At 41.5% G+C, this 20,011-nt stretch overlaps 1 protein-coding gene, 1 non-coding gene and 1 pseudogene across 2 annotated transcripts in view; all 3 read right to left on the bottom strand.

The window, feature by feature from the left end:
- Nucleotides 1–20,011, bottom strand: part of LOC144653162 (structural maintenance of chromosomes protein 1A-like) — a 40,029-nt gene that overhangs the window by 17,920 nt on the left and 2,098 nt on the right. The window contains exons 4-12 of the mRNA XM_078513092.1: nt 18,247–18,350; nt 18,040–18,160; nt 17,702–17,769; nt 16,525–16,615; nt 15,861–15,938; nt 10,658–10,870; nt 1,615–1,700; nt 1,060–1,108; nt 436–546 (exon numbers count right to left, since the gene is read on the bottom strand). Coding sequence (XP_078369218.1) covers nt 436–546; nt 1,060–1,108; nt 1,615–1,700; nt 10,658–10,870; nt 15,861–15,938; nt 16,525–16,615; nt 17,702–17,769; nt 18,040–18,160; nt 18,247–18,350 — 921 coding nt within the window. The remainder of the gene's footprint in view (nt 1–435; nt 547–1,059; nt 1,109–1,614; nt 1,701–10,657; nt 10,871–15,860; nt 15,939–16,524; nt 16,616–17,701; nt 17,770–18,039; nt 18,161–18,246; nt 18,351–20,011) is intronic.
- On the bottom strand, nt 7,477–8,631 carry LOC144654087 (uncharacterized; annotated as a pseudogene).
- Nucleotides 12,149–12,222, bottom strand: Trnat-ggu (transfer RNA threonine (anticodon GGU)). The gene has a single exon. It is a non-coding gene; the product is annotated as a tRNA-Thr (tRNA).

The following is a 20,011-nucleotide window of genomic DNA, read 5'->3' as shown; positions in this document are numbered from 1 at the left end:
GTATCATGTGTCTCATGTCTTATGCAGTGGCCTAATGGACTCCAGATTGAATGAGTGCCAAGGCCACTGAGTTGTGTTCTTGGACAACACACTTAACGAACAAAACACAAACTTAATGAACTTTTATCTAACTCTGATGAAGGTGAACAGTAGTCACGGAAAATTTAGGTTTCAAAAACAGATCGGCTTTAAAACCGTTTCATTTCATAAACACTTCACTCTCGTAGTGTCTATCTCCATCAAGATTAATTTTATAAATGGGTACTGGTGAATTAATACTGGGGGGTAACCCTGCGAATCCCATCCAGGGGGAGTAGAAATATTCTTGGTCACTAAATGCTACAGAAACCAGGATAAGCTCCAGCAGTATGTGTCACTTTTACGTTAACGATCTCTAACAGAGGTTTATTGTCCTTAATTCACTAATGATCATACCTGAGAGTCCATTAGTTCTACATTTTCATCTTGACTTGCTCCTGAAATTTCTTCCTCATATTTTTCAGCTGCATTGCGTACTTCCTCCAGCTCATGCTCAAGCTCTTTAATCTGGATATTAAAAAAATATATATTAAATGAAATAATATTAAAAATAACAATAATACTCCATAGAACGTACATGCTAAAAAACTTTTCAACAATGCGCTAAAAGAATTAAACTTGTGCAAAGTGTTACCAAGTTGATTGGGTTGGCAAATTTTCATCAGTGTCAGTGATTTTCCTTTCTTTTCCTTGTTAGTAGTATTTTCTTAACAATACAGATAAACATTTTCTCTGCGTTCCTGTAAGTTGTACACCTGAATGTTTGGGAGAACTTGAAAAAGCTATGGAAACACACGCCTGTGGTTCGTGCTACCACAGCAATTCCCGTTCTCCTGTGTTGTTGGCAAAATTAGTTTTTAGGTTAAATCTGCTTCAACCTGAAGATAACACTCAGTCACAACTTTTGAAAGAGTAATAAGGGCTAAACGTCACTACACAATAATACATCTCAGGTAGATCCTTTTTATATCTAAACGATTTCCTAAAGGCAGAAAAATGCTTATAAAACATAGCCATTACCTCCGCTTGATGTTTTTTATGTACATTCTTCGCCTTGTCATAAGCTTTCCTTTATAGAAAAGAAAACAGAAAATGGAAACATAAACATCTAAAAACAACCAGACATAGAGAAGCCAGAATGGATCAACTCAAATCAAGGCGAAATCCTAATACAAGTAAGTCACAATATTTTTTTGATTCACTGCTGAGAAAATTTGACCTTTGTATTGTTTCAAAACATACCACCACCAAGTGCCAGGCTTTGCTTGTTTGTGTATACATTTAGACTTAGATATGTTATCTCGAATTCTTTGAAAAAAATCATTTTTTTACTTTTCTCTTAAAAGTTTTAGGGATTTCAAATTCTAGCACGCAGTTTGGGACTGGCACTAGTTAAGCAAGTGTAATATCAATTTTTTCAATTCAGTCGTCCTCCCCACCAAAAATTCACCGTTAAGCATTGCCGAACGCTTCAAAATAGCTTGCCACCAAAAACCATCTTGAAAAATTACTTAGCAACTGCTCTAGATCTGTAGTTAAGAAGGACCCCCCTTAAAAATATTTCCCTGTCCTTACTTGGAGGTTTCAATCCGTTTTAAGACATGAGAAGTTTTCTCTTTGGCCTTGATGTACTGTGGTCTGTTCTTGTTCAGTTCAGCCTCCTGTATAAATTAAACAACAAGATATAAAAACATAATCTAGACCAATCAACAGTTCCTTTATCTGCAGGTCAGGACACAACGTGGGAAGCCATGTAGTAGTCAGCAGAATGTGTTTATTATTGACCTTATTATAAGTGAATCAGATAGGACACGTTTGGGCTGAAACAAACATTTAATGATTTACAAACTCAAGTGATAGTCCCCAAAATTATGGAGAAGAATTAGCCTAAACGTGTTAATAAGAAATGGAACAAATTGAAAAAAAAAATAATAATGATAGTAGTAAACATAAAAAAAACCGATAGTAATAATAAATAAAATTTTAAATGGACGAGATTAGCGGCTACATGATCAATAAGAAAACTTTAAGCGTTTGCAAAAAGGCCTGCAGCCATAATGTCAGCCACCTGTGCACGAGTTGACAGGGGCAGAGATAAGTAAACCTGGTATGCATCCGAAAGCCAATCTATGTGAAGCTTGATTATATGTTCTGGAACGCCTGCCTGATAAGCATAGGTGGCTCCACCTCGCCTGAAACTATGCGGTGAATAGTTGGCCGCATCCAAGCCGAGGGTAACAATAAGTCGTTTGAGAGAGGAAGTAAAGTAATTAGCAGTGAGTGCAGTGAATCCTGGACATCGGTCTGTCGGAAGACAGAAAAACGGCACAACAGAAGGTGCAGGAACCAATATGAAATAATGATGAATAGCTGACACAGGGCAAAGTGGCGAGTTCAGAATGCTTGGAAGTGGGATGATGTGAACTCCTTCCTTAAACTGACGTGTTTCGGACCACTTGATATACGTAATAAGGCGCCAGAGTCGGTGAATTTGATGTCATGCCGAGCCAGGTGTTGATCAGAGTTGAACGAAGAGGCTGAAGCCGCAACCAGATTTGACTTACGCAGAAAGAAAAGAACGCTGTGGTAAACAAGGCCCAAAGAGCTGCGTGAGGCAGTGTGGTCAAATCGAGAAAGCGACGCATGGAATCTAAGATGTCTGGCGTGATAGGCTGTTTCTGGTGTGGGGAGGAACCCATTGTACACTTGAGTCCTTTCTTGGTGAGATTCAAGGTGAAACTGTTAAATGACTCCGTAGAAAATCCCTGGTACAGGTGAAGGAGGTGAGCAGCATTCAAATGGTTCATAACGTAGTTGAAGGAGGGCGTTTTGCATGATAGAAAGGAAGCATACGCCGACAGTGTCTGGAAGCTGGTAGGGGAGCGAAGGTGAATTATTTGCAGAGGTGAAGAAAGGACTTCCATTAAGAATGTAGATTATGCCATGTTCCTGGAGCATAGGCGTTGGCTTGAATCGAGGCCACAAGATCGTTGAGGGCGCAAAGGCCAAGAATGAAAAATATGAGCTCTCTCAGAGGCGGTCCTGTGAAGGAAAGGCAGAAAAAACAGGGTGTTAGCAGCTGATTTGGAACGCAAAGGACTCAGGTGGACAGTAGAGGTGAGTTGTGGTTAGCCTCAACGTTAGCTCAGAAAATCTCTGCTGATGTGTTGGAGACAAATGCCAACGGTGATGGGCAATGGTGTTTGTGACTCCCGGTATGTGGGTGGTGATAACTTTGAAATCCCAGGCTGTGGAAAAAACCAGATTTCACGCAAACAACGTTGCATTCCAGGTGGAGTGTGAGCAGCCTGAGTTAAGCGCAAGTACGCTGTTTTTGTTGTCGCACTGTAAAACCAGACGCCGGCCTGGAAGAAAAGTAGCCCAGAGCTTGAGAGCAGCCATAATGGTAAGCAATTCCAGGGTATTAATGTCGTGACTGAATTGATGAAGAACAAAGTGCGGGAAGGGCATGTGACAATATTGGCCATCAAAAAAAACCGCCAGCACCAGTGCCACATGTGTCGGTGGAGAGATACAGAGGATCATTCCTCCACGGTAAAGTCTTCTAATAGGCACACCATTGTAAAATGGTAGAAAATAGCACCACCATCGGATATCAGCTTTATTATCGTGCGAGAGGGAACAGACAGTAGATGACTTGTGACTGTGTAAAGTGTTTAAGAGCGTGGACATAAACACCCGCGCGGGACAGACGCATGCCATGACATAAGACATTACTCCAAGGAGAGACTGCTGACTTGATCGGCCGATAGAGCATTTAGCAACGGTTTAAAAGTTGGTTGAGGTGTTGACAAGGACCCCAAGGAAAATCATAGAGGTGGCTGGGGGACGGGGGACGCTTTGCCAGTGCGACTGTAGGCGATTTGAGGGGGGAAGTTGTGAGAGTGTTTGAGAGCGAATTTGACAAGAAAGGTCCACAAGTTGCACCGAGTTTGCATTCGCAGGCAAGGTAAGCATCAATAACATCAGGTTGGGATAATGCGGAGCCATGATTTTTCGCAGAGGAAATAGGAGTTTGGTCACTAGAGTAACCTATTGGCCAGCCAATTTCGAGAAAATCACAAAGTTCCGTTTCTGAGTAGGTTGCTAAGCAACTCCGTCATGCAGAAATATTGAGTTGAGAGGGTACTGGGGGACATAAAGTGAAGGCGTTGGCACCAGATGCTGTTTGCAGCTGAGCTGGAGAGTAATAAGATGCGAAGTTAGAGAAGTTTTAACAGGAAGTCGCTGTACAGGATTAGTAGGACAAGAAGGGGAGGCAGGAGAATCTGGAAGGTGATCAGAAGTCAGGCTCGTGGAAGTGGAGAACTCAGGTAGAGAGGTGTCTAGTCAATCCTTGGAAACTGCATCACTGCGGCGCAGAGGAACAGGAAACTTCCATTTAGGGCAGCTTTGCGCCTGGTGATCCGAGCGTTTACACACTACACAGATGTGCGATTTTGGTGGATAAGGCGATCCGGGGGGTGTATCGCGCGCCCTGAGCGAGTGGTGTGGGTGGTGTCTGGACGACCAAGGCGCTGGTTTCTCGGTCCTGGGTCTGTGCCTGTTGCGACAGTAGCGGGTGAGGTCTCGTGTGGCACATGATAAGGAAGGCGCAGGTTGCGATGGAGTGTTCGCTTCTTTCCGGTGCCCTCTTGTTGTACCACATAGACAGGTAGGTCTCCAACACGGCCTGACACCAGATAGGGTGTGTCTTACCACCGGTCCTTAAGCTTGCTCTTTCCTCGTGGGCTAAGGCTCCTTACTAGCACACAGTCACCTTTCCTTGTTAGATTCTGCCTTCTTTCTTGCATTTTGGGCTGCCAAGTCGTGTGCATGCTGGAGACGAGTGCGCAAATTCTCTGCATGGACTGTGTAAGGTTGGGTCCCACAATTGTCAAAGGTTACTCCTAAACTGACATCAATCGGAAGGCAGGAGTACGACCAAACATGAGGAAATAGGGGGAGTACCCTGTAGACGAGTGTCTTGTACAGTTGTAGGCATGGACTAGTGGCAGTACGTACTCTGGCCAGTCATTCTTCTTATCAGCATCCAGTGTACCAAGCATGCCCAGAAGTGTTCGATTGAACCGCTCTGTTTGGCCATTCCCTTGTGGGTGGTACGGGGTCGTTCTGGTCTTCTTAATTCTAGCCACTTTGCATAAATCCCTGATGATTCTGGACTCGAAGTCACGTCCCTGATCAGAATGTAAGCGCTGAGGAAACCCAAAGTTCACCAGGATATTCTCCCATAACAATTTGGCTACAGTGGGGGCCTGTTGGTTACAGGTAGGGAATGCCCAGGAGTACTTCGTGAAGCTATCAGTTACTACAAGCACATGCTCAAAACCACCTTTTCCCTTCTCTAACGATAAGAAGTCGATGGCCAACAGCTCCATTGGCTCCCTGGCGAGGATTGGGACCATTGGTGCCCTTGGTGGATCTGGAGATTTCCTCTTGATGCACCTCTCACAACTTGCTATGTGCCTGTCCACCTCTTTCTCCATACCAGGCCAACAGAATCGCTGGCGGATGATGTCAAGGGTCTTATCTCAGCCAAGATGACCAAGTACATCGTGGAAACCTTGCAACACTTGAAGTTTCAGTGAATTTGGTAGGACCAACTGAAGGTTTACACCATCTTCCACAGTACGTCGTCTGTACAATACTCCATCTTTCCGCACCAAACGACTCCGCTCTCTGAACATCCAAGTGAGCTCTGGGTTGTCCAACGTGAGTTGGTCAAGTGGCTGGTTTCGGTGAAGGATGTTCAGGACATGACTGATGGCAGGATCCTTCTGTTGGAGACTTAACCAATCCACTGGAAGACTGCTTCCTGAGCTGCCAAACAGAGTGTGGTCCACTGCCTGGGATGACATACTGATTGCCTCTACTGCTGGAAGAGGGATGTCGTTGGCATTGAATGGCTCCAGCACCTGGTGGTACTGACAAACAGCCTGAAAGGCCTCGCTTGAACAGACATCGAGTGCCTCCCCTGAAGAAGGAGACAGCCTGTCTAGAAAGGGCTTGACATAATCTTCATCCGGAATGGTTCCAGCATCTGAGCTCAAAGTTCGTGGCAAACGTGAAAGGCCATCTGCATTGCTGTGAGCCTTTCCAGCTCGGTAAGTAATTGTAAAATCAAATGATGCTAAGCTTGAAAGCCAACGGTGGTCTGTTGCAGACAACTTAGCAGACGTGACCAGGTATGTGAGGAGATTACTATCTGACACCACATGAAACTTGTAACCATAGAGGTAGGGACGGAACTTCTCAGTAACAGCCCACTTCAAGGCAAGAAACTCACGTCGATAGGCCGAATACTTGCGCTCTGCATCGTTAAGTGTTCTGCTTCCATATGCAATGACTCGGGGGCGACCATCTTGTACCATCCTCGGAGACCCAGGAGCAGTTAGTGGGGCGAGGGAAACGCGAAAATGCGGGTAGAATATAGCGCAAAACTGCGAGGGAAAAAATCAGCATATAAAAGTTGTGTTGATTGAAAGTGCCCCTGGGGAAAGAGTCTTACCAGACCAGTTCAAAAAGCTCTCTGAATACTGCCTCCTGATTGGGCAGAAAAATCTTTTGTATTCCCTTTGTATTATTCTGCCCAATCGGCGACCAGCCTGACTACAGTCCTTTTGGTGTGTTCTCATACGAAATATGTACACAAAGCCAGTTCGCTCGCCATACCTGTCTTGCTTGTTCGCCAAGAATTTGCTCGGGAAGGAAAAGTTTCGGCTAGTGCCTCCTCAACTTGGATGTGAAGTGTCGGGAAAATTTTGTCTTCGGGCTTACCAAGCCAGGTGTGACTTCAAGAGGATCGTGTTGCAATTTATCAAGCGGCTCAACCACCACTTTAGTAAGCTCTCCTGGGCAGACATGTGCCAATCCCCAGAGAACCACAGTCTCATGGGCTGCTATGGTGACCGGATGCTTAGCAGTGCAGCTAACCTTTACTGAACCACTGGCACACCTGGCGTGAAAGTTTTCCTTATACCTAAGCGCACCATACGCTTGTTTCCACACTCCTGAAACAGCCATCCTTTGGAGAAAAGCGACACCGCCCTCTTGCTGACAGACATCTCTGCACTAGGATGAGCGGAACACGCAGGTTGTACTGGTTGTCAGGAACTACTAGCACAAGCGTCTGAAAAACGTTGTCTATACCAGCTTCAGTGCGAGGAAAACTAACATCTAGTTCCACATAACCCAGGAACGATACCTCTTGTCCAGCTGCGCCGACAACGCGTACTAGTCCATCTAAGGGTCGCATTGGTCAATCAGAAAGGTGTTTCCGGTAAAATTGTTCCGATATTGACGTCACTTGACTTCCAGTGTCCAACAACGCAAGGCAAGAATGACCATTCAAGTAGGCAACGCACTCATTTGCGTCTCCAATAAATGCGTCCAAAACAGGGTGGGGCTGTTCTTGTGTTACTGCCTCTGGCTGCCCTGCGTCAGCGGTCCATTGCCGTTTCCCGATTGCTCAAAACTATTGGAACCAATGGGAGGGTTCCTGCACCCTCTTCGGAGATGACCTTTCTGACCACAGCGATAAGATGTTGGTAATTCGAGAGAATCCCTTCCATAGCCAGAACTCACATCGCTGCCAGGGACATTTCCTCCTGTAGCAACCGAACGGCTGTTCGTTAGGGGTACAAGTGCTTCTCTAACTTCACGGGCCATGGCTGAACACACCTGTGAGAGCCATTTCGGTGGTCCGTCCGATTGCGGTAGTTCAGTCCTATATAAATAAATAAATAAATCAACTTTGTTTTACGAGGGTTGCACATAACAGTCTTTCGACTGACAAACCTGTGGCCCTCGGATTCCCAATCGAATTTGAATTTAGAGGTGTTGATTTTTGTGGAGGGAGGAAAACCGGAGAATCCGGAGAAAAACCCTCGGAGCAAGGACGAGAACCAACAACAATCTCAACCCACATTTGACGCTGGGTCCGGGAATCGAACCCGGGCCACATTGGTGGGAGGCGAGCGCTCTCACCACTGCGCCATCCCTGCTCCCCCTTATACCATACCATACTGGGCCGAGCTTGTTTCCTTTTTGCCGCGCGGAGATCAAATTGGCGAAAGTTTTACAGGAATGCTTTTTGTGTCTGGCCTTGTCCTTCACGGATTCCTTTAGCCCCTGCCAAAACAAGAGCCTCAGGTGGCGGTCAACTGCTTCTTCGTCGGGTAATAACTCGGCGCCATGGCTTTTCGCTTTACGGATCTGGTTATCCAAACGACTCGCGAACGCAGACACTTCCTCGCTTTCTTGTTGGCGAAAATTGTACGCTCGGGACAAAAGTTCGTCCCCCACGGCAGCTTCCTGGTCGCCATAAACCTGGTCGAGCTTCTTGAGTATATCCTCAACCGATCATCCAGGACCAAACCCAACAATTTTGGTCTTCGCTTCGTCTTGAAGCGACTTGCGGATTTGCTCCGCGATGACTTTGTGCGAATGGAGACCTTCTTGAATCGCGCTGTCGACCTCGAATCGCCACACACGATAAGTGACGCCTTTTCCTCTTTCGTCGCTAAATCCATAGAACAAGGAGAATTGTGGATGAGTAAGATAACGAACCATCGACTGAGATGATGTGGGGTTCGACGTAACAGAAGAATTTTTTGCGAGGGTTACACGCGTCACCCTGACCTCCGCGCCACATCCCATTTTCAGAAAGGCTTCGCATGTCACGAAATGTAACTTCCACGCTCCAAGCTCCGATTTGAAGGTTTTCTTGTATTCTTCCACGAATTTCTCTAATTCAACTGGTCCTTCCTTTGATTGAAGGATATAGGGCGCCAAAGATGTAGCAGTGGGCAAACAAAGAAATACCAACCGCAAATCTGAAGTCCTTCACAAAAACCAACGGCGTTCATTTGCTGTAAATGGGCTTTACTAAAGCGGCTCCCATTACAGAGACTAAACTTGCGAAATTTTACAATCACGCAATTCAAAGTCACACAAGTCCTAGTTCAGTTTGTTACATTATCATTTTTTAATGTTATTTACCGTATTTTCTCGGTTATAAGGCGCACGGTTTTTTCAAGGAAAATCTGTTTTTTCTAAGGAAGTTTTTGCCAAAATTGGGGTGCGTCTTATAGCCGAGTATTTTCGCCCAACAAAACCTTACGGCCGCCATTTTACCGAAACTTGCAGTTAAAATAAGAAAAAAGAAAACTCTTGGTGTTGGTCATTCACTTTTATAATATTTCACACTTCTAGAACAAGAAACAGCAAGTTTCAACGTGAAGTTTATTATCGCGGTATTGATGAGTTGACAAGTTTTGGTAACAACTGCTTTTGTCAGCATTATGTTGAAACAGACAAAGAAAATCAAGCATACTTAGGGCCTGATTACATGAGCCGGGCTGGCCCGCTAGCCGGGCTGGCTCGGTTTGCCGAGATCTCGGCATGTCTTCTAAACGCAACAAAAATCAACTTCGCGATTACATGACAACCGGGCCAGCCCGGTTAGCCGAGATCCCGGTATCGCGATGCCGGGATCTCGGCTAGCCGGGATGAAAATTTTCCATGTAATCGCGTTCACCGGGCCAGCCCGGCTAAGCGGGCCAGCATTAAATTTCTCTTCTGAGCACAATATCCGACGAAAAAATCAATGCAACTCCTTGTAAATAGGATGTAGAGGTAAAGTAACCCATCCAGATGCATAAGTGCAAAAAATTAACCACCAAATAATTTTTTTATTGCCGGAAAAAGGTGATTAAGATCATTCGTGCTCTGATCATTTATGCTAAAACCGGGCTGAAAGTCATCTCGGCAAACCGGGCCAGCCCGGCTAACCGGGCTCATGTAATACCGGGCTGAAAGTCATCTCGGCAAACCGAGCCAGCCCGGCTCATGTAATCAGGCCCTTATATTAAACTAACCTTTTTCATCGCGGAAAGGTGATAAATGACTTTAGAAGACAAGGAAAACACCAAAAAAAGCCTGAGAATCTTTGAAAAACACTGGATAAACAAAGTGCGAAGCGAGACGAAGCATGCTTGGATACTTGGTAACCAAGCTACAAACTCAGTGGTCACTGGTAACTACACATCCGCCAGGTTACTAAGCAGCCAAGATCGAAGCATGAACGATGGAAAGATGTTTACCTCGAGCGAATTTACGTCTTATAACAGCAAGAAATCTCACCTCTTTACTCGAAAATTGTGCCAAGGAGTATGAACAACATATTCAAACATTCAAATTCTGTATGGAGAACTGTCCTTAAATTGATGACTGCATTTTTTAAATCCCAAACTCATGGTGCGTCTTATAACCGAGTGTTTTCGCAAAATTTTTAGTTTGGAAACTTGACATGACAAAGTTGCCAAGTTTAGGGTGCGTCTTATAACCGAGTGCGCCTTATAACCGAGAAAATACGGTAATACTTTTAGCACTCAGTGATATCTATCTACATGTAGTTCTTTGACTCTGTGTTTTGGAGTAAAACAGTTGGTTATAATTTGTGTACTGGTACCTTTTTGATAGTTTTACATGCTGGACCATTTAAACCTGTGTTTAATTCTTTAATTGATTAATATGGTATCATGGTTTGGATTTAGTCTTTTAATAAATTTTTATTAGTTAGTTGTAATGTCTGTACCTTGCTGGTGATTTTCTTTTCTACAGATGCCATCTCTCTTGAGAACTTTGCATTCTCTTGTTTCTTACTCTTGAGCTGCTGGTCAATCTCACTTTTCTTCTTCTCAAGTTTGTCAAGATCCCGAGATTTGGCTTTCAGTTCATTAGTCAGGTGGTTAATGCTTTGTTCATTGTGGTACAACTTGAACAATTGCACCTCTAGCTGACAATCTTCCTGTGAACCCAAGAAAACACAATATTAATTAAATAATAAACATAAACAAATAAATACAGAAGAACCCCAATAACTCAAACTTTGAAGGGAAACGAAAAACAGTTTGAGTTAGCGGGGTTTCGAGTTGTCGGGGTCGATTGAATATTTAATTTGCCAAGTTTAAAATTGATAGTTTACTGATTTTTCAGCACTTCAGTAAACAGTACAGTGCAAATTGCTTTTATCTCGTCAGAAACTCAGACACGATCATATTAGGAGTGAAAACTTGCTTTCAAATGCGTGATCTGTTCGTTGCTCTAATCAAAAGGCAACCGTGGCGAGCGGCAAGAACCGGAATATTTCGAGTTATTGGGGTAAATTTGACCCAAATTTTGATCAAGGGAAACAAAATTTAGTTCGAGTTAGTGGGGTTTTGGAGTTAACCGAGTAAAAATACTGAAAAGTGGGTTCAAATCCAAGGGAAATGCAAGTTTGTTCGAGGTAGCGGGGTTGTTCGAGTTATCAGAGTTCGAGTTACCGGGGTTCTACTGTAAATCCAAATTATAGAGAAGCCTTGTCTAGGATTGAAATTGACTGTCCTAACATGAAGTCCCACTATTAACTAATCTAATGAAACATCCTGCATTAAAATTAAACATTAGCCTCCCCTGTCACATACTACAATGTGTGAATGAAAATAAAAATGCATGAACCAACAATACTGAAATTGAAAGTGATTAATGATTTTCGCAGTGAATTACCAATTTAAGCAATTGGAATAAAGAAGCCTGAAAAAAATTCAGGGCTTCAACAGGATTCGAACCAGTGACCTCCGCAATACCTGTGCGATGCTCTACCAACTGAGCTATTGAAGCCACACATTGGGAGCGAGGTCAATTGTGAGTTCATATTTTACCCGTGAGAGGAGTGAGATGATGTAATGTATATGAAATAATTCATATATGAACTGTGGATGGATATGAAAGTGATTAATGATCATCGCAGTGAATTTCCAATTTAAGCAATTGGAATAAAGCGGCCTGAAAAAAATTCAGGGCTTCAACGGGATTCGAACCCGTGACCTCCGCAATACCGGTTCGATGCTCTACCAACTGAGCATTGCCACACATTGGGAGCGAGGTCAATTGTGAGTTCATATTTAACCTGTGAGAGGGTGAGATGATGTAATGTATTGAAATAATTCATATATGAACTGCGGATGGATATGAAAGTGATAAATGATCATCGCAGTGAATTTCAAATTTAAGCATGGAATAGAAGCCTGAAAAAAAAAATTCAGGGCTTCAACGGGATTCGAACCCGTGACCTCCGCAATACCGGTGCGATGCTCTACCAACTGAGCTATTGAAGCCACACATTCAGGGGATTCATTAAGATTTCTGACAGGAGGGCATATGGATTTAGCAGCCGGGCACATAAATGGGAAGGGCTGATGGCTCTCACCCCTCCAATGTTTTGAGACATGCTCCCAGGCTTTTAGGCTGGATTTATAGCTTTACTGTTCACTATTTAATTTTGGGCCGAAGGCCCCATCCTGCTAGGGGGGTCTAGGGGCATTCCCCCCCAGGAAATTTGTAAAAAATTGAATAGTCGTAGGTGCATTTTCAGCGATTTTCAGCCAATAAGTTCGTTGATTGGACAATTTGAACTTGAATGCTATAAGTATTGTTTGAAATCTTTGCCAAAAACATAAAAAACCTAAAAGCAAGGCATCTGACAGGATGCGGTGGTGCGGATCCGCATAATTCACTAACTTCCGCATCCTCCGCATCTTCGGCGCTCCTTTCTGCATAAAACAGAAAAAAAAAAACAGAATATTTCCTCTTCATACAGCGATTAATCAGGTACTTACCGTCCTCAAAAACGAAAATTACGAAGAAATTGATCATTTTGAGGCTGTTTTTCTCCGAAAAAGGCGACGAAAAAACGCCACTTCGTTCGAAAACAATTTTGAACATCCAGGCGTTCCATGGTAGTAACGAAAACGAAGACCCCGAAAACGAAGACCTAAGACCTAAGACCCATACGAAAACTAAGACCCGTACGAAAACTAAGACCTAAGATCCATACGAAAACTAAGACCCGTACGAAAACTAAGACCCATACGAAAACTAAGACCCATACGAAAACTAAGACCCGTACGAAAACTAAGACCCATACGAAAACTAAGACCCGTACGAAAACTAAGACCTAAGACCCATACGAAAACTAAGACCCGTACGAAAACTAAGACCCGTACGAAAACTAAGACCTGTACGAAAACTAAAACCCATACGAAAACGAAGACCCGTACGAAAACGAAGACCCGTATATACGAAAACGAATACCCGGCAAAAACCAGCGTTACCCAGAGTTGCGTGACCTTAATAATAGTGACAATAATATTGAAGCAGACTGAGCGTACTGAGAACGTACTACTGAAATCGAAAATCAATGAGCGCTTTACATTTACATGGAGTTTTCGGTGAGAATTTTTCGACAAATGGAACGTTACAGTTACTTCAACACGTAAACGGAATGTTCCTTTTGAAAATTCCATTCTGATAGCACTGCGGGAGCCTAGGTCACACATGACTTGCCAAGGTTTTTAATCTTTTGGTCGGGGAAATGAGTACAAATATGGTCAAATATCGTGTGACATTTGTACTCGTTTTGCGCGATGTTTGTACTCTACGAATTAGTGTTGGATTGGAATAATATTGAAGCAGACGAGTACTGAGAACGTATCGATCAAGTTTCATTGAAATCCTACATTTTGAAGTGAGTACGCCTCGCTACGCGCTACATGAGTAAAATTAAAACATCTTGGCAAGTACGCCTGTCGGCCCCGGCAAATGAATGAAAGGTCACTATTGATATGACTACACATAAGAAGCACTAACAAAAACTTTATTTACTAAGCAAAAAACAGATGACAGGCCTACACAGACTCCTATTTCGTGACATAAATTTGTACAAAGTTAGCCGTTCGGTAAAATTGGATTTGGTCGTCCAATTTATTTTGACGCCTCAAAGATGTTTAGAAAGGGCACTATGCTCTGTCAGTTGTATTATAAGGAGGCGATTTTAGCTAGGTTAAGTAGAGTCGAAAGACTGCCGCTCAGCAGATGTGAAGAGGTGATAGATCGGCACAGTTTCCCGTTAGTACATTTTGACACCTGTATTAATTTTTTCTCTCCGCACCCTTCTACGCGGATGTAAAGCGAGAAATAATAATCGGGTAGCGAAGTTTATTTAAGCAAGTATTGTGCGCGAGAAGATTTCGATATGGTGCATTACTGCTGGGGGACTTTGGCTGTCTCTTCTGTGACGCATAAGCAACCGTTTTCGATCAGGTTTTAGTTTTCGATCAAGTCTAGACTTTTGATCAGTACTACGTTCTTAGTACGCTCAGTCTGCTTCAATATCATTCTGTCATTATTATTAATGTCACGCAACTCTGGGTAACGCTGGTTTTGGCCGGGTCTTCGTTTTCGTATATACGGGTCTTCGTTTTCGTACGGGTCTTCGTTTTCGTACGGGTCTTAGTTTTCGTACGGGTCTTAGTTTTCGTACGGGTCTTAGTTTTCGTATGGGTCTTAGTTTTCGTATGGGTCTTAGTTTTCGTACGGGTCTTAGTTTTCGTATGGGTCTTAGGTCTTAGTTTTCGTACGGGTCTTAGTTTTCGTATGGGTCTTAGGTCTTAGGTCTTCGTTTTCGGGGTCTTCGTTTTCGTTACTACCGGCGTTCCATGCGTGCTTTCGTGATGGGCCTGGTGACTAGTTTTGTTCTAACACGCGGCGTCGAACTAGCGAACGCACTACGATGTTTTTGACTTCATAGAAGGATTTAAACACTGGCAAAAAAGCCTGGCTAAAAGCCTGAATTGCTCCCATGGCAAATTTTAAAAATTTTAGAGCTGTAGTCAGTATTGTTTTTTTTCTGCATCATTTGGAGAAAAGTAACTTGCATTCAAAGTCGCTTTGGAAGCCCAGAGAACAGCAGGGCAAAAGTAAGTTCACAGGCGGTCAATTTGCCCGGTGCCCGGCCCTTAATGAATCCCCTGCACATTGGGAGCGAGGTCAATTGTGAGTTCATATTTTACCTGTGAGAGGAGTGAGATGATGTAATGTATATGAAATAATTCATATATGAACTGCGGATGGATATGAAAGTGATAAATGATCATCGCAGTGAATTTCAAATTTAAGCAATTGGAATAAAGAAGCCTGAAAAAAAAAAAATTCAGGGCTTCAACGGGATTCGAACCCGTGACCTCCGCGACACCGGTGCGATGCTCTACCAACTGAGCTATTGAAGCCACACATTGACCTCGCTCCCAATGTGTGGCTTCAATAGCTCAGTTGGTAGAGCATCGCACCGGTATCACGGAGGTCACGGGTTCGAATCCCGTTGAAGCCCTGAATTTTTTTCAGGCTTCTTTATTTCAATCGCTTAAATTGGAAATTTACTGCGATGATCATTTATCACTTTCATATCCATCCGCAGTTCATATATGAATTATTTCATATACATTACATCAATACTGAAATTGCCACTTAGATTGAATAGTGTTGATGATATCCAATAAAGGGTGGCTTTACTTGCAACATCTACACATATAGTTGTTTCACTTGCTGATGGAAGTTTTTATTGTTTTTTAGCTCGAAAAACAATAAAAAATTCCAATGGGCAAATGCAACAGCTATACATGTATGTTGCAAGTAAATAAGCCCAAAGTTTAAACATTCAAATTTGTCTAGTAGGCAACAAGGTGCTAACTAAACAACTGCACATTTTAAAACAATCGATCTTTGTTACCAGATGTAATAATTATGACTACATGTATATCTGTAACCAGACTTTTGTAATCAAACACGTAAAGATCTAATCAAGAATTATAATAAAATTAAAAGTGAACCTCTTAACAGAAGGGATTAGCTTGACTTAGAAAGAAAGGCAAGAGGGAAGAACCAAATTTGGTTCTACACTATTGCAACCAAAGACTCACCAGTTCTTGGTTGAGCTTGTGGTATTTATCAGCCTCCTCTTTCTCTGCTTTTGCCTCTCTTTTCTCTGCTGCAATTCCCTGAAACCAGTTTTTAAAGCAAATTTGGCTTTCATTGAATTAAGATGAAACAAAGCAAAAGTATTGACCAGTACATTTTGTACACCAACACCTTAGCATTACAAACACTATATTGGTACTCAACAAAAATATAAACTTTTTTTAATTTTTTTTTATTAATACTTTATTGACACTCAAAATAATACAAACAGATTATATAACGGTTTTAAATAACATCAATGTTAGCAAAAATAAACTTAAATACACATAGAACAAAGAAAAAATGATACAACATAGGAAACGATTGAAAAGCAGTAATTTTAAATATACATTAATGTATCGGCTAAAAGGAAAAGAAAAAAAAAAACAAGGAAAAAACAAAAAACAAGAAAACAAGATTCAAGGATATCTAAACGTAAATACTTAAAAGTTAAAGGAAATTCTTCCACTGCTTAAACTAATCATCTTAAATTCTTCTCAGTTAAACTATTTTGAGCTATAAATCCAAAATGGAATCCGAAAACTTACATGTATATCAATCCCAATGTAGAAAGGATTTATGAATTGATAACATTATTTTTATGTCAACTGCAAATTATGATTTTACCTTCTTTTTATGATAGTTAAAGCTTGTTTCCTCTTCTGCTTTCTGCATTTCTACCTTCTTTTTCTCATAATCATCTGCAAGCTCTCCAGATCTATAATGTAAAAACCCCCCAAAATGAATTTATATAAAAAGAAAGTAAAAAAGAGTAACTCTTTCAGGGTGCGAGAAGCTCATTTAAGAGAGAAGTGTATTTATCATTCAAGTCATAATCAAGTTGTCCAGGAAAATGTCAAATCATGATAAGAGGTGATAAATTATTTAAGTGGACACTGCTAATTGATTGATGTGACACTTATTGTTTACAGTAAACATACAGTTACTTGAATGTGTGGTTACAAGAAATATGGTATCTCTTGTAGTTTAAAATGAATTTCAAGTGAAGATGATTTCAAACTAGTTTGATCTGTATAATTTTTTCTTTTGTTCCAGATTTATTACCATAATCTTTAAACAGAGAAAATACAAATCAAACAAGTTTGAAATCTATTTTTAGCTGAAATTCATTTTTAACTATCCATACCTGTTGAGGCCGACCGACTAGCGGCCGAAATTAATAACCGGAAATTGATTTAGGTCCGTTATTAACTGTGCACAAGTTGCTCGGACTGGACTGGATCGAGTCACGTGACTCGATCGCACATGGTTTTGTGATGGAAAGAGTTTCGTGTCGGGCGGATTGCTCGACAGTGTTGTTTTTTGATACAGTTTTTACCACCTAAACCGCACAGAACATGTAAGTTTTGATTTCATAGTTCCCGTTTTTTTTCTTATATTCCGAATGTATTGTAAAATTAGGTTTGTTTTGTTCAGTTTTTTACCGTAGGCGTAACAAGTCAACGTGTCGATTAAGTTGTCAAGCCGTGGAGATGTTTGTACATTGGTACAACGAGCATCGCAATTAAAGCGTTGAGTTTACAACTGCGTGTTGAAAAGATTCTGTGAATTGTCCCGAACAATACCCACCCCAAGAAAGGTTATATTTGGAAATTCCAAGGGGAAGGAGGAGTTACATAAGCCAAAGTTCACATAGATCTTTATCGTCCGTCTGGAACAATACAATATAGCTAGTGTATCTGATATACATGTAGGTGGTAAGTTATCTGGGAGAATGAGAATTCTATATTTTGAATAAAAAGAGAAAAGCTATCCTTTAAGGACAAAAAATATTTTTCCCTACCTGCTTATTTTTTCAAACATTTGGGTTCTCTCTTTTGGAGTTTTCATTGCAATTGATTCAACAGTGCCCTAAAAAACAAACTCAATAATCTCAGATCATACAAGCTCTATTTATATAAATATTACTGTGAAGCATTACATTACCTCAACTGTTTATCTATATGTGTCCTTACTTATTTTCTGTTAAAACCCTAGACCAACTTGACTCTAGTAAAATAATAACTTGTAAACTGAACACAAATGCATGGAATCTACAATTACCAACAAGGACTTAGCTTGCACTAGTTTGCTGCCACATCAATAGTTATTGTATGAAAAAGGTTGGCACTGTTTGTTTACCTGAAACACAAGAAAATTCTTGGCTTTTACCAAAATACCCAAACTTTCCAATTTAGAAGTGTACTGCTGCGGAGATACAACCTTGTTATCAATCCTGTACTCAGTGCCACTACCAACAATCCTACAATGAAAAACAAAATACAAAAAAATTACATGATTATTTTTTACATGTGACAATGAAAATCAAGACAGTAAAAACCATCATACTTTCTAGTAAATTTGATTTCTGTTCCATCCTCCTCAGCATAAACTGCTGTGACCATGCCTGTACTGGCTACAGGTTTGCCAATAGGAGCTCCATGGATAAGATCCTAAAAAAAAAAAAAAAAAAATTATTGAAGATCAAAAAAACACTTGAAGTTCTTGTGATCTGGTTCCCTGATTATTATTTTTTTAAATGTTTTGCATTTTATAAACTCTACTTCATGTACATAGATGAAAATTCTAAACATCCAATATGTACATAGTAGTCTTTATACTTTGTTAATGCAGTCTTGTCATTTTTTCTAACACTTTTCCTCCTCAATGCTTTTAAAGTGCCTATGAAGTAAAAAATAACTTTGCTCAATTTGCTTGTTTATGTCTTAGTTAGCACGAATATGCGTGTTTAAGATATCAAAAGCGCTTTTTTCTAGTATTTTTTGAGCCTCGAAGTTTGGATTTCGCAATTTGAAGTGGGCCCTTTTCGCGCGCGGCCAAACGCTCCGGTTTCACCGGAAATGACGTACTTAGTGGTTCTAAAGACACCAGGATTATGGCGCAAAGAGAGCAAAGAGGGCTGACGAAAGCTATATTTCGGCTTTTAAGTCAAACAAAGGCAATTGCACAAACGAAACTGCATCAAATACACTTATTTCCTTTGGTGAAGCTTCGCAGAGTAAATGGAAGCGAAATTTCAATGTGTATAGTAAAGCTATTCGTTCTGATGAAAACGCAAGAAGAAACGAATTCTGTTCCGTCGGCAGTTCGAGGATCGCTGTTCTCAGCAAAAGCTCTTCCTTGCCACAAATGAAACGATAAAGTCATGAAGCGAAGAGGAAATTTAACTAAATTTATCAAAAGAGTTATCTCTGTAAAGGATATGGTGGTCTCTCTATATCATTCTGCCCTGACTAGCCGAAGAAAGATTTAGCAGTCGCGCCAGGAGTTTACAATATGTTACACAGCTGGGTACAGTATACGTGTTATTCTTTTATTATGAGACTTTGTTCCTCAAAATTTAATTTGTATGGTTAGTAGATCGTGTTATCATTCGTAAGGTAGCAGTCGTTTCCTTTCCCAAACACTTGAAACGATCGATCGCCAGACGCAAACGAATGCAGCTGTGAAAGAAGCGAAAATATGAATGTAAATTCGACTTGAGTGCCGGTTAGAAATGCTTGTTTGTTTTCAAGTAGCGCGCTTCGAATGTTGTCATTCACGTCTGCATTTCCGGTAGTATTCTATGGCGAATGCAGTTTTAAACAATAAACTGAGATCTTGCAAAATCTTGGACAAATTTTACGGCTCCCTTCGCCGGAATTATTTGCTGATAAACACGCACTGTAATTTAAATCAGGATTTATCGTATACGGATAAAGAAGTCGACGGTTGAAAATATACCGTAGAGCTAACGAACCATTAAGAGCCAACAACTGCAGTTCTGTTTATTCTTGAAGAGGAAATTTTTGAACGGAGGCAACGCATAAATTATCTGTTTTCGGTTTGCTCAGTCGGCTTGGAATGGCTCTAAACCGCCGCAAATGACCCCTGTTTCGCTTAAAGCCCCTTCAAGAGAATTTTTTTTATATAATGGCATATGCAAAACGAAAAAAGGTCAAAAGATTTCACTTGCGCGTGTGAGATTTCAAATCTACATTGAAATCATGCGGTGCCACAACGTAACCGAGTCGAACACTCGAAGAGAAATTTCATATCTAGCGAACAAGGGAGCATCGAGCTCAAGAGGCAAAACGCTCAATCAAATTAACAC

The sequence above is a fragment of the Oculina patagonica genome, chromosome 5 (genome assembly GCF_052425735.1).
Source record: "Oculina patagonica isolate OP01 chromosome 5, crgOcupat, whole genome shotgun sequence".
NCBI classification, from domain to species: domain Eukaryota; kingdom Metazoa; phylum Cnidaria; class Anthozoa; order Scleractinia; family Oculinidae; genus Oculina; species Oculina patagonica.
Note: the sequence above shows the minus strand (reverse complement) of the source record. Positions and strands in the feature narration are given on the sequence as shown.